At 44.7% G+C, this 14,929-nt stretch overlaps 2 protein-coding genes across 2 annotated transcripts in view; one reads left to right on the forward strand and one right to left on the reverse strand.

Annotated features, from left to right (window-relative positions):
• The window catches only part of LOC308155457 (syntaxin-1A), a gene marked incomplete at both ends in the record, with an annotated part of 61,460 nt that extends 51,568 nt beyond the window's left edge, over positions 1-9,892 (reverse strand). The window contains 2 exons of the mRNA XM_080528778.1: positions 1,082-1,159; positions 9,863-9,892. Coding sequence (XP_080384904.1) covers positions 1,082-1,159; positions 9,863-9,892 — 108 coding nt within the window. The remainder of the gene's footprint in view (positions 1-1,081; positions 1,160-9,862) is intronic.
• Positions 9,893-10,937: 1,045 nt separating this feature from the next.
• Positions 10,938-14,193, forward strand: dnajc30a (DnaJ (Hsp40) homolog, subfamily C, member 30a). Its single transcript, XM_080528211.1, has one exon. It carries the CDS (start codon positions 10,978-10,980, stop codon positions 12,160-12,162), a length of 1,185 nt encoding a protein of 394 aa, XP_080384337.1. The 5' UTR covers positions 10,938-10,977; the 3' UTR covers positions 12,163-14,193.
• The last annotated feature ends 736 nt before the right edge of the window (positions 14,194-14,929 follow it).

A 14,929-nucleotide genomic window follows, 5' to 3' on the forward strand; every position in this document is an offset into this window, starting at 1 on the left:
AGTGAATGATGCGTGAAGAACGTGGACCACGGCTTCTTGTTTTCAATTTCAATGTAAATGAAGATGTGCTTGTCACCGTATAGCCGGATGACGAGCTCAGCAGAGATATGAAAAAGCACTTTGAGGAAACAGTCTTTTGAATAATTGATACGCATCAGAAATCTTGATTTAGGTGCCCCTGTGCGCACGGAGGATTTCGAAGCATAAGTAACACGCGCAAGCACGTATGCACTCACACACATGCAAACGCATGTGGTACTGGAAGGTGCTGGAAGGTGCTGGAAGACCCAGTGATTGGCACAGTCTTGGCACCCCCATCATCCAAACATCTCCTGTCATAGTAGAACTGACTGACAGATGTCAAGACTACCTTAACTACTCCTCCTGAGACATCTACTACCCCCCCAGCACTGTGTCTCCTGAGACACCTGCCTCTCCCCTATACTGTGCCTCCTAAGACTTCTACTGCCCCCCTTGTACTGTCTCTTCAGTGTCTTTAAAAACATGAAAAAAAGATAGTTATTCTATCACAACGACTGCCAATGGCCCCTGGTCTGAGCTAGATTACTCTTCCTGCTACAACTAGTGAATTGATGATTCACTTGCTTAGTTGAATGTATCAATTGTAAGTCGCTTTGGAATAAGACGTCTGCTAAATGCCAAACATGTAAATGTAAATGACAAGGGCTCCCTCCGTGACCTCTAACCTCTCTCTGTCCACTACACTGTCAGTCCTGTTTAGGTTCCACTTTGCCCAGCAGAGTGCTATAGCTTATACAGAAGCCATTTGAAGGTTATTTTTTAAGTGGGGCAGACCCACTCTTAGATTTTTCATTTTTATTGGATAGAGACAGTGGAGAAAGACAGGAAAGTAAGGAGGAGAGGGCATGTCAGCAGGGCATGGGCCGGATTCAAACCCATGCCGACATGGGTATAATGTGTACGCTGTAGGCCGCGGTGCTGGACCACTGGACCACCCCAGGACCACCCCAGGCCACTACAGAAACAATTTGAGTATGCTCACACAGACGGACAAAGTTCTAAAGACGGATTTGGGAAAAGGGAAATGGGGTTAGTATACCTGCACGAAGAACTCGTCCATGAAGCGGTCTTTGTCCATGGTGACGTTCACGTCATCCTCCTCCTCAGGCTCCTTCTCCTGGAAGCACAAAGACCACACAGGGAAACATGAAGAGATCAGCGTAACAATCAACAACGGAAACAGCTTCCCACATCACAAACCCAGTCTTCCACAAACCAAAATATGCAGTAAAAAAACTGTGGTAAAACGAATCTGTGGTATAAGGAATATAATAATAATAATAATAATAATAATAATAATAATACATTAGACTTATATAGCGCTTTTCAAAGACACTCAAAGATGCTTTACAAACTAAAAAGGTCGAGTAGTAATAATAAAAAGAAACAAAATAAATAAAAGAAAGTATAGGGGCCTAATTAAGGTAGTGCTGGGGACACATGGGAAGGGGAGGGGGAGAGGGTTAACTGGTGAAGGTGAGCTTGAAGAGGTGGGTTTTGAGGGCCTGTTTAAATGTTGGGAGGGTGTTGGTCTGTCTGATGTGGTTGGGGAGGGCGTTCAAAGGGACGGGGCTGCGGCTGAAAAGGCCCTATCACCCCAGGTCTGGAGCTTGGTCCTGGTGGTCTTGAGGGTGGTTTGGTCGTCAAACCTGAGGCAACGGGAGGGGGTGTGGAGGGGGACGAGTTCGGCAAGGTAGGAGGGGGCCAGATTGTTGATGGCTTTGTAAGTGGTGAGTTAATTGGATCCTGTATTTGACCGGGAGCCAGTGTAGGTTTTGGAGGACAGGGGTGATGTGGTCACCGCGGCGAGTGGAGGTGAGCAGAGGGGCAGCAGAGTTCTGGGGCCTCATTCATAACGGGTGCTTAGATCAAATGTTGATCTTACCCGTGTCGTACGTAGAAAACCACGTCAACGTAGTGATTTATAAAATTTCAACGTGAGTCAATTTGATCGTGGAAACGATCGTAGCTCGACGTCGAGTATTCAACTTGCTTACGTACATTACCTACTGGTTATGCAGAGTTATTACAGGCATGTGAGCTGCACTGGAAAAACGTTGCCTACTGTAATTCATGCAAGTGGCTCGTAATAAAATTAACGATGTTGTTATCAGCCGAGAAAATGAGTTTAATTCAAGATTGAAAGGGAACTAATGTTTATGATTGTATTTCAGTCTTTCTTTATATCCCTCCGGAGCTGTCTATCTCTCTTCAACATGCCTATGCCTTGCCCGGCCACGCGCTAAATGATACTGGATTTCGAGTTGAGTCGGGATGAGGGGGAATGGCATCCCCCCTGAAATAAAAACAGTCCAAATCATCCCCCGTCTAAAACTGCCATCCCCCCTTTCCATCCCTTATGTCATTTTATCAATGAACGTGGTATTACTGCCCTCTCCCCTTCCAGACGCACGCCTACCCTATAATATAGTATTAACGCCCTGTGATAGCGGCTCAAATAGCGGCTGAATGAAGCCAAGTGCTATAATATAATATAATACAGACAGTATATAATATTGTCAGTATTGTCTGTCTGTATTATATTATATTATAGCACTTGGCTTCATTCAGCCGCTATAATTGAGCCTCTATCACAGGGCGTTAATACAAACCTCATTCACCTGCGTTCAATTCCAAGTATGTTTGGTATTTATAGAAGGAAGCACGTACGCAACTTTAAACCATCTCAGCCCGTTTTATAAATAATGCTCACGTCCGTTTAGAAAAATGTGCTTACGTGAAAGTCAAAGATGACGTTCAAGTATTTCTTTATGAATGAGGCCCCTGGACGTATTGGAATTTGTTTAGGATGTTATTAGGCAAACCGTAGAGGATGCTGTTGCAGTAGTCGAGTCGGGAAGTTATGAAGGCGTGGATGAGTGTTTCAGCAGCGGAAAAGGACAGGGAGGGTCGGATGCGGGCAATGTTCCTGAGGTGGAAAAAAGCTGATTTAGTAACCTGGTTGGCATGGGGAAGGAACGAGAGGGTGGTTGCGGACGATGTTGAGTGAGAATGTCTGGGTGGAACGGGTGAGGGACTTTGGGCCGATGATGAGGATTTCTGATTTATTGCAGTTGAGTTTCAGAAAATTCTGTTGCATCCCTGATTTTATGTCGTTGAGGCAGGTAGTAAGACTGGAGTGGGTGTTAGGGGAGATGGTTTTGGAGGAGAGGTAGAGTTGGGTGTCATCGGCATAGCAGTGGAAGCGGAGGCCGTGGCAGCGGAGGACCTGTCCAAGGGGAAGGATGTACAGAATGAAGAGGAGGGAGCCTAGCACTGAACCCTGGGGCAGTGGCGAAGCTACCACGGTGGGCACCCTTGAAAAAAGTCCTGCCACCCTACTTGCCACCCCAGTTACACAAATCAACTGATATAATTTGTTGTATTATTATTATTGGATCTTTATTTTTATTTTTAAATCAGAATTCAGTGTAAAATCCCCAAAATTTCAAGTTTGAAAAATAAACTCACTGTTCCACCCCTCTGACCCGAATGGTTGCACCCTATTTCACGTGGAGAGATTTGAATTTGCCTGCTGAGCTGTCTCTTGTGCTGTGCGGTGTGGAGCCTGTTCAGGTAATGTTAAATGTGGTTTTAACTAATTATGTTATTACGTTTAGAATTCATTACCTAATGGATATGCTTAGTAAATTAAAGGAATGTTTTGTTCATCAATGTAACGTTATTTGTTGAGTTATGAAGCAAAGACGTTTTTGCAGTTCAGCTGTTACCACTAGCTAAGTTAGCTAGCCATTAGCTACACAGATACAGCCTTTACTTACTGCTAACGTTAGAGTTATTATAGTTATGTCATTGTAACAAGATTTTAATGTATGTTGAAAATATGTTGCAGGAAGGGTAGAAGAAGCAAAATGAAGAGGAAGGGTGACATTAGTTTTTTTGGGGGAAAGCGACATCAGCCAGAAGGGAGTCATGACAGTGCAGAGGCTGAGGCTGAGCAAGAGACCCCAGGATCAATTCTCTGAGAGACTGGTGTAGAGATCTCAGGATTGGTGTAATGTGTTCAAATGTCTTTGTTTTTGTTAGGACCCTAGCAGACGCATTTTGGATGAGCTGCAATTTACGAACAGCTCCTTTAGATAGGCCTGTTAGTAGACAATAATCAAGTCTACTCGAAACAAATGCATGGATGAGTTTTTCAAGGTTTTGCTTGAACATGAAACCTCTCATTCTTGTTATGTTTGTTCTGCCGATCAAGTTCAGCGCGCCCACACTCCGTCGCGCATTGTTCATGTTCCTTGTTTATTGTCTCCAAATGAAAGAGATAATAAAATGTTTTTTTTCTCCCACAAACCTATGTCTTTGTAATCATTTACTGGATAAGAGAGAAACCTGTGCACATACACACTGGTGTGCACACACTAGTTCTATATGGAGAACAGGCAATAAGGGATGATAAATATACATAAATATTAATCACATATTAAGCTGGCAACAAATTATGGCCACACTAAAATATCTGCTTGCCACCCCTTTGCCACCCCATGTATAAATCTCTAGAATCGCCACTGCCCTGGGGGACACCGCGGGTGAATATTAACGGAATGCATTGGTGATTTACACATTAAACACACCTACGCACCAACCTCCACTATCAACCCAGCCGGCTAATCTGAGAAAAACAACCCTCACAAGCCTCGCGCCTTAGGAGACAGAATTCCATTGATCCTCAAACAGAGAGAGAGAGAGAGAGAGAGAGAGAGAGAGAGAGAGAGAGAGAGAGAGAGAGAGAGAGAGAGAGAGAGAGAGAGAGAGAGAGAGAGAGAGAGAGAGAGAGGAAGAAAGAAAGAAAGAAAGAAAGACGTCAGATGTGCTCTCTCCCACAGCAGAAGGCACAATGGGGATTCGTTAAGTCATGAAGGGGTATTATTATCAGTGAAGGGTTTGGCAGATGGGGGGGGGGGGGGGGGCGGATATGACTTCTTAAAAGGCATGAATGTTTAATTTCTCTCCCAGAGGGGGGGTTGGTGGAGGGCTGGGGGTGTAGGTGGGCAAGGGCCTTAGGGAGGTTCAAGATGAGGGCAACAGCAGGGTCAAAGTTCAAAGGTCCCATATAACTCCGCCCATCTGTAATATCTAACCATGTTGGAATTGATGGAGCAATGAATATGATGTATGGGTATGTCAGTGGAACAATGGAGGGAGGTCAGAGGTGACTGTTTCAACGGCATGGAGGGACGGAGGGAGAACTGGCCAGTGTTGACCAGTGACTGTAGAGACTGGTAGAGTCGCCGCCTAATGGTAGAGTCGCCGTCTAATGATCACAAGGAGTGGCAGATCGGAGCCCCGGCTGGCCACATGTCGAAGTGTCCTTGGGCAAGACAGAGAACCCCAAAATTGCTCCCAGTGAGCGAGCCGGCGCCTTGCAGCCGATATATAGTGCATTCGGAAAGTATTCAGACCCCTTCACTTTTCCCACATTTTGTTGTGTTATAGCCCCTAATTCAAAATGTATTAAATAAAAAAATGATTTGCCATCAATCCACACACAATACTCCAGAATGACAAACATTTGGGCGGTAACTGTCCCTCCTGAGACATCTACATCCCCTCTACCCCTGCAGTCTCTACTGTTATATAAAAAAAATAAAAAATACATACAAATTCTAATAATAATATTCTTCCTTCTTCTAGCATTACAACTGCCAATGGCCCCTGGCCTGAGCATACATTACTTTTTCCTGCTATGACTGGTGGATAGATGATTCACTTACTTAGTCAAATGTGTTTGTTGTAAGTCTCTCTGGATCAAGGCATCCGCTAAATGCCAGAAATGTAAATGAGGTCTCAGGATATTGGAGAGCAACAGCAAGTAGCAGAATCAAATGAGATGGTGAGAAGCCCACCTCCCAGTTGGCCTCACGGAGCAGACATCTAGGCTCTGCTGTAATAGTATCAAGACATGTGGCTCCAGAACAAGCAGGAGATCAGAGGAAGAAAGATCCAATTAGATCATCCCTTAGACATCCAGCTACTGGAATAGGAGCAAGAATACACTTAGGAGCAAAATGCAATTAAATTCAAATGTTGGACTTGAAGGCTTTCAGGTGCTAGAGTAAATCTGAAAGGAAATGTAGCCTTTATATTACATTAGTGAACAATTTGCTACAACATATGACTCTGGCAGTATTAACTGAATAAATATGACCCCCCCCCCCCCCACCCCCCAAAAAAAAAGAAGATATTTAGCACCATTCCTTTCTTAGCTTTCTATTACTAACCCATGAAATTGAATCAGAGATGTGCAAAGATACAACGATCTTGGCATCAGGAAAAAACAAACTGCTCTCACGACACTTGAGAGTTCCCCAACGGAAGAGCATGTTTTGGTCAGGGGGTGGTGGTGGTGGTGGGGGGGGGGGGGTGATCAGTGGCTTGTCTCATCCACCTCCTACACATGGCTGGGGGAGGGAGCAGGAAGGGAGACAACAGATCCTGGCTGAATGCTGCTCCACCACTCTCATTATAGCTGTCAGCCCACACTGACACCGCATTATCTCCATCACATGAGTGCCACACACACAACACACACACACACACACCTGCGAACCCCCACGTCACACACACACACACACACAAATCCCCACGTCACACACACACACACAAATCCCCACGCCACACACACACACACACACACACATGCCCCCACGCATGCACGCACACCCTCAAATTCCCCGTGCCACACACACACACACACACAAATCCCCTTACCACACGCACACGCACACATACTCTCCAGCCCCCCTCTCAGGCTTGGTAAAACATGCCTCCTCACGACAGAGGTTCTGCCGACTCACTATTTAAGTCCAGCTGCTTCAGCAGCAACACCAACACACACTGATCTACCAACACACACACATCTACCAACACACACATCTACCAACACACTGATCTACCAACACACACATCTACCAACACACACATCTACCAACACACTCATCTACCAACACACACATCTACCAACACACTGATCTACCAACACACTCATCTACCAACACACTCATCTACCAACACACTGATCTACCAACACACACATCTACCAACACACACTGATCTACCAACACACACACATGTACCAACACACTGATCTACCAACACACACATCTACTGATCTACCAACACACACCGATCTACCAACACACACATCTACCAACACACACATCTACTGATCTACCAACACACACATCTACCAACACACACTGATCTACCAACACACTCATCTACCAACACACACATCTACCAACACACACATCTACCAACACACTGATCTACCAACACACACATCTACCAACACACACATCTACCAACACACTGATCTACCAACACACACACACACACACACATCTACCAACACACACACACACACATCTACCAACACACACATCTACCAACAGACTCATCTACCAACACACTGATCTACCAACACACACATCTACCAACACACACATCTACCAACACACACACACACACACACACACACACACACACACACACACACACACACACACACATCTACCAACACACTCATCTACCAACACACACACATCTACCAACACACTGATCTACCAACACACACATCTACCAACACACTGATCTACCAACACACTCATCTACCATGATGAAAATGACATCTAGCTCACACAAGATGAGAAGGGATATGTAGCATTGGTCCAGAAACACATGTGAGTGAGGCCAAACCACTTTTTCCAGATCTTTAAAAAAGGCACTTCCTGAAGTGTCTCTTTTAGGTGAGTGTAGGACTGTTTTGCATTGGGTACCTTCAAACAACCAAGCATGAAATCGATTCGGTAGAGCTACTCTGAGCATTCAGACAGCGTCAAATCAACGTTGTTGCAGAGTTCTCTCATCAATCAACAAGTCCAGTCTACTCCCAATGTGTTTTTTCCAGCCAAATAACTACGTGTTTAACGAAATCTGCCATAGGGGGTTTACAACATAATATGTCATATTATGACCCCCTTGGTGTGAGGCATCTCACACGTCTGAACGATCTGAACGTCTGATGACAACCCGTCTCTGCCCAGGTCCGTTTGCTTAGTCTCGACAGCCACTAGTTCGGGTCACATCGAGCTCGCAAGAATTGAATTTATTAGTCATTTGTTTAAATGTATTATAGGTGAGAAATGGTAGGTCACTCATATGAAACGAGCACCGATTGGTCAGTGTCATCCATCCCTCTACAGGAGTCACCCTGTCACAGACAGATGCGCCCGCTGCCCCTAGGAGGACCAGGCATGCAGAAGGGCCAGTGGCTTAAAAAAATCCCCTTACCACACACACACACACACAAAATAAGGGCCAGTGGCTTAAAAAAAAAAAAAAAAGTTTCACATGCACTAACCACTATCTTGACTATCTCTATGAATTCCTCATTGAACAAATGATGGACAACATTATAGCCCACATGTGTGATGGTAGGCTCCTGATAGATTGTATCGCAGGTTTGGATGAGTCGGAATTGATATACTGACAAACAAGCAATGACCAGAGCTGTTTATCAGGTCCGGACGGGTGCACTCCGATAAATCAATGACCTGAGACTCGATCGTTCCACTTGCACTACTAGCTACTACGTTATTCTCCTATCAAAAGTCACCAGAATTGCACGTTCAACAGGTGATATACAACATTGCTCTGGGTAGACAGGCGGGGGGAAGCCCCCTTCACAACATGTTAGGCAGCACCCCCTCGCGAAATAGACTTCTTACGTCCTTGCTAAGAACTCATCACCGCCCCCTTGTGTGTGTGCGTGTCCGTGTGCGTGTCTGGAATCAATCACGTTTATTTGTATTGCGCTTTTTACGTAGACAAATGATGAGCTTAGAATTATAAGGTTCTATCTCCGTTTAGGGAAGTCCAGAGATATTGAGCGTCAAAGTTTTTACATTCCATTATGTTCTGTGAGATGGAACCTTTGTATTTTATGAATTACTAACTCAAAAATGTCTACATTAAAAAAAATAACACCACACAGGCATTAATAAACACCTAATGGATCAGATTATGTAAAAAACTAAATTTTGACAAAAATGTCACGATATGTCACGATATGTCACTAAGTGCTTCTCCACAAAATAGTATTAAAGACTATAAACAATAAATACAATACAAACAATATGATCTAACACCAAATCATAGACAGACACCCCCCATGGAAGATGGAAGGCTTCACTGAGATGTCAATGGACTCCAGATCATAAAACCTGCAGAGGCAGAGAGTATGACTTCAATCAAAGCTCAGTACACTACACACCAACACGACAGCGATGATGAGGCTATTCACATGTTGGACGTAGCCCAACTAGCGATCGTTCACACATGCTTTATCTGTCAGAACAGGCAGCGAAATAAAAAGCCGCGGACAGTCATTGAAACTAAAAGTTCACCCGCACATACCGAGGCTTAAGCTACTCAAACTTGTAGCATTGTACACTGGTGACGGGTGAAAAGGTGGATCAAATCAAAGGCAAGCGGCATCTAACAGGTGCCAATATTTGATCACCCGTTGCGCTTCCGTATATTCCTTTCAGTTGTCCTTCGATAACTGTCAAATGATGTAGCCCTACATATCATTATAACATATTGATACATACAGCCTATAAGACTCAAATCCCAAACATTTCCGGGGGCACTCCATTCTCAATGGACTAGACAGCTGCGCTTCTGCCACCCAAAAGGCGCACCTACAGCTCCACATCTCTGACTAGACCTTCTTCTCCAACCACCGTTTGCTCTGGGTGTCCTCTGGTCAATTATAATCAAACAAGACAGCACTCACCGTCCTAAGTTCGTGTGTGCGGTCCTTCATCGTGAATACAACACTTTTTTTTTTTTTTACCAGTTGCCACAACGCCTTCTCTCCTTCTAGGCTACAGGTAGATGCTCATGCTCCTGGTCTCGGGACTCTCAAGTCGGGATGTTCGTTGTCTTTTCCGAGTAGAGGCGCGGGTGCGCGCAAGGGGTGTAGATCAACCGAGAGCGCGCTCCAGAGATGCAATAAGATGACTCTCCCTTGTTTGACATTTGAGTTGTCATGTTGAAGATGTGATTCCTTTCGTACAATTTTCCTATTGAACACAGTTGTTAAACTCACAAATGTGGAAAGAATCAGATCAAATGACGGCAAAAATGTATACAAATATAAAAGGTCCACAATATTATTGGGCTAGCTGAGTCAAATAAACCCAAAAAAAGGTACATTAAGAGCGGTACTTTTGGTATGAACAAAAAAATTCAACTCAATGTATAATAGAATGAGCAAATAGGCGCAACACGGTGCCGCCCTTTGATTCACCTGGAGTAGCATGTCCAACTGATTCTGTTGACCGACAGCGACCTCTGCTGGTAATAAGTAGGCATGGAGACTTTTGACCTTCTAGTCTCCTGGCGGGGACAGAATAAGCCTAATCATTCGATCAATGATTAGGCGGTCCTTCGTTTCTCTGTAAAATTGTGAAATTTACCTCTTGGGTTTTCACGATAGCAGTGAAAGGCACTGCCCATGTGCAGAACTTGGACAGTGCGGTCCAAATCTTCTTTGATTACACCTACCATATTTTTAAATTTTCTGCAGAATATCGTTTCTTTTTGTCAAAGAAAACTTTACACAAAATTATCCCATAAATCAATGAAAACACATTTGAAAATAACGAAAACAATTCGATTTATTCGATCATTTCAATTCGATGGGCTTGAAAAAGTGGTCAAATACTGTAACTAAAATCGTTTATTCTGAGTGAAGAATATGCATCATTACTGTGATGTAACTCATTGGTTGGTGGAGCTAAAAAAGATATACTCTCGCATGTGATTGGTCACTTCAGAGACACTCTCCAAGAAACAGCGGTTTCATTGGTCCGTTGATGTATACAGTCGGAAGACCTCCCTGCGAAAATGGCGGAGGTCAGACTGCAAGTCGGTCAGAGAGCTTACAGACTTTTAAAAACGACATATAATCAGTCGCATATACGTATCGAGAGCCAGCAATGTAAAGGCGCGATTCAGGCTGTTGTCCTGCAAAGGGAAAGTCGATCGAATGAAGCTCAAAATGTCCACGAAGCAGCCCGGTGGTGGCGGGGGCACGACTCCACACCTCCGTCGCCCGGAGTTCTCCAGGAAGGTTTGGGAAGTCAGAAGTCAAGGTCCTGCAGCAGCACGGTGGCGGACGGTGTCAATGAACTTGCAATACAATGTCGTGAAGATGAAATAAAGAGTGGCTTCACATGCAGGAACACCTTATCAAACCCTGGTGATACTGTGCTGTGTGATGGACGCGGTCTGAGGTGGTTTTACCCGGGGTCACCACCACACACGGCCGACCCCCGGGTCCACGTTCTAGCTGGACCCTCCATCTGGAGAAGAACCGGTGTCGTGGCGGCCACGGGGACGACATATGACGGGGTTCGAAGACGTGAGCAGAGGACACTCTGCACGGTGAGGTTGGCCAGCAGACAGCCGAGCTTTACGTGTCGTTTGCGTTATGAGCGGTTGTCTTCCACCAGGGCCTATGGCAGCACTGGCCACACAGGAGGCGAGCCCTTGTACAAAAGCAAAACAGGATATTATGACATTCTCGAGGTGTCTCCTGGCGCCACGCACGCCCAGATAAAGACCGCGTACTACAAGCAGTCGTTCCTCTATCACCCGGACAAGAACGCGGGCACCGAGGAGGCCACCAGCCGCTTCTCGGACATCAGCCAGGCGTACAACGTGCTGGGGAACAAGGCGCTGAGGAAGAAGTACGACCGGGGCATCCTGAGTCACGGAGACCTGACGGGATCCAGTCGACCTTCGGCCAAGGAGGCCTCTGGTAGCTCGACCTCTCCGCAGACGAGAGCCCGACACTCGCCGATGGTGGGCATGGACGGCACGAAGGTCTTCGACTTTGACAACTTCTTCAAGGCCCACTACGTCGGGCAGCTCCAGAGGGAGAAGGAGTTGCGGGTCAGGAGAGAGGAGTTTCTGAGGAAGAAAGAGGCGGGGGTCAAAGACAAGGAGCTGGGGAGGCTGAAGGAGGCCGTGATGGGACTGTTGGTGGGCATGGCAGTAGTGATTCTGTTAAGTTTGAGAAGCGATTAATTTGCACAGACATTATGACGATATTGATTATGGGATAGTGGTGGTGTGGTTTAGGGGATAGTGAGTTGGACCGGTGATGGGTAAGGTCACGAGTTCAAATCCCCACCTGGGAACACCACCGCTAGTGTGCCCTTGAGCAAGGCACTTAGCCCTAAATTACTCCAGGCAGACTGTCCCTGTAATCTCTTAAATGGTACTAGCTTTGGATTAAAAATGGTAAATGCTACCATGCTAAATTATTATCACACATGGGTCCTTTTTTTCTGCCTTTATGAAAGCTGCTTTAGTGGTGAAGGGATAAGGGATATCAGCTGCTGACCATAAGTCTATGGTGCTGAGTCTGCTGACTCACAAGCGATGCATTAGGTTGGGGTTAGCGCAAACACTGTTATTGTACTCGCATAACACTTTATCAGGAACACATGTACACCTGTCAACAGCCAGTGGAGGTGGTGTAATTTGTGTGGGGAATGTTTTCTTGGCACACTTTGGGCCCTTTAATACCAATCAATCATCGCTTGAATGCCACAGCCTCTTTGAGTATTGTTGCATGTGCATCTCTTCATGGCCAGTGTACCCACCTTCTAATGACTACTTCCAGCATGATAATGCACCGTGTCACAAAGCAAAAGTTGTCTCAAACTGGTTTCATGAACATGTCCAGTGGCCTTCCCAGTCACCGGATCTGAATCCAATAGAACACCTTTGGGATGTGGTAGAACAGGAGATTCTCAGCTTGAAAGTGGCCTGGAAAAATCGGCAGAAATTGTGTGACGCACTCAGGTCATCATGGATTAGAATCTCAAAGGAATGTTTCCAACATCTTGTGGAACACTTTAAATGAATGTGCAATAATACTATGTGCAATATGACAACCCTCGTGCACATAAGGTTCAGAGATAGGAAATGTTAGGATATTTATAGCATAGCATAGAGTACAGCACAGTGTTTTTTGTATAGTATAGTGGATAGTGTATACCGGTAGCCTTTATTTATGTAAACCAGCTCTTTTCCCTTCTTGTTTTTAGTATTTTTTTTCCTAGCACCAGGGGAGCCCCCCCTCACAAATTTCGTTGTATGGTACCTGTACTATATTAATGACAATAAAGACCATTCATCATTCATTCAATCAATCCCACAAAACATTGCGGCTGTTTTGAGAGCAACGTCAGTTGTCAGTGTTAGTATAGTGTTCCAATAAACTGTTGGGTGAGTGTGTCATTTAGCAGACACTTTTATCCAAAGAGACTTACAGGAGAGTGACATGCATTTCTGTATAGGTCCCAGCTGGCATAGACCCCTCAACCTTAGCATTACTAGCACAGTGCTCTGTGGCTTGGTTTGTAGAGAATGGTGCTAACACTGCTTAGGTTGTGGGTTCGATTCCTGCCGGGACCATATGTACTGAAAATGTATGCACTCACTGCAGTGTAAGTCGCTTTGGATAAATGCGTCAGCTAAATAGCATAGCCTATATATACTGTACTAATCACTTGTTTATAATTAGTAAAAGTGAACTTTATACTGTTGAAATGCAAACAGTGGGGAGAGTTTTCGGGTCAGAGCGATTAGAGACCTGGCCTTGCCTTGTCCTTGCTTCTTCAAATGTCATTCTTCCATAGAGACCTCAAGACCTCAGTGTGAAACCTAGAAAGTAGTGTCGTTAACACACATTACCACCGGTAGAATTACCTGTAGGAATTATAGAGAAGTACACCAAAAATGTGCATACCCCAACTTCCATGTGGCTTTTGATCTCACCAAGGGTCTAAATCCTTGTTTGACATTGTTTGTTTCATGTTTTGGGGGTTAGTGTCAGTATTTGGAGAAGAAAAAACTACTTGAGCAGCAATTGAAGTAATTGGGTGGCTTTTGCTTTACTTTGAATAGGAGCGTGTGGTTCAAGATTGTGTAAAGAAGTTGGTTGAATGTTCTGGCAGTAGGCTTGATAGAACAGTTGATAATTCTGCGTGAGGGAGAGAGAACATTGGAGTTGGGAGTTGAGAAATGTGCCATATGATAATTGAATAGAAGAACATACAGTACCAGTCAAAAGTTTAGACACACTTTTCCAGTGTTTTTTTCAATTGAATGGGGAAGTGTGTCCTAACTTTTGACTGGTACTGTATATTATGGCTGTGTCACGTCCTCAAAATGTGTTTTAAGAGAAATAAAATATTTATGAGTGCACTTCATGAAATTAATGATATCTGGCTCTTCATTTAAGCGTGCATCAACATTGATACAACTGATTGTTAATTGTTAAGTTCACCACCAGTGTCCGAATTACACTGTGACTTTTTTTTTTTGGGGGGGGGGTCACCTAACAAAAGTCTGACAGTTGTAAAATGCATCTTTATAATATATTGTATACATTTTATTATATATTTTATACAATTAACTTTAAATGCACCGGCAGCCATGGAAATTGTCACACACACGCGCGTGCTTCAGACAAGCACTTATGTAACATCGACTTCCAAGTAGGCATTGGTCCAATAGGGGCTGACAGAGGACTTCTCTCTTAAATTGGAGAGGTGGGACTCGAGGTGGTCGAGTGGAAAGGTTCCATGTCAGTTCATGTGTCCTTTCCTCATGTCCATTTCTCACCAAAGGCTCTGTAATACCTTGACACGACATCCGTTTCCTCACAGAGTGGATTCAGTTCCAGTCAGTGGTTACATTGGGGAGAAAGAACGGGGGCGCAACATATGTGTTTCAAAACCACCACAAAATATCAATAATCCACCATACTATGGCACACATT

This window comes from Nansenia antarctica (genome assembly GCF_963989245.1).
Source record: "Nansenia antarctica genome assembly, chromosome: 4".
NCBI lineage: Eukaryota > Metazoa > Chordata > Actinopteri > Argentiniformes > Microstomatidae > Nansenia > Nansenia antarctica.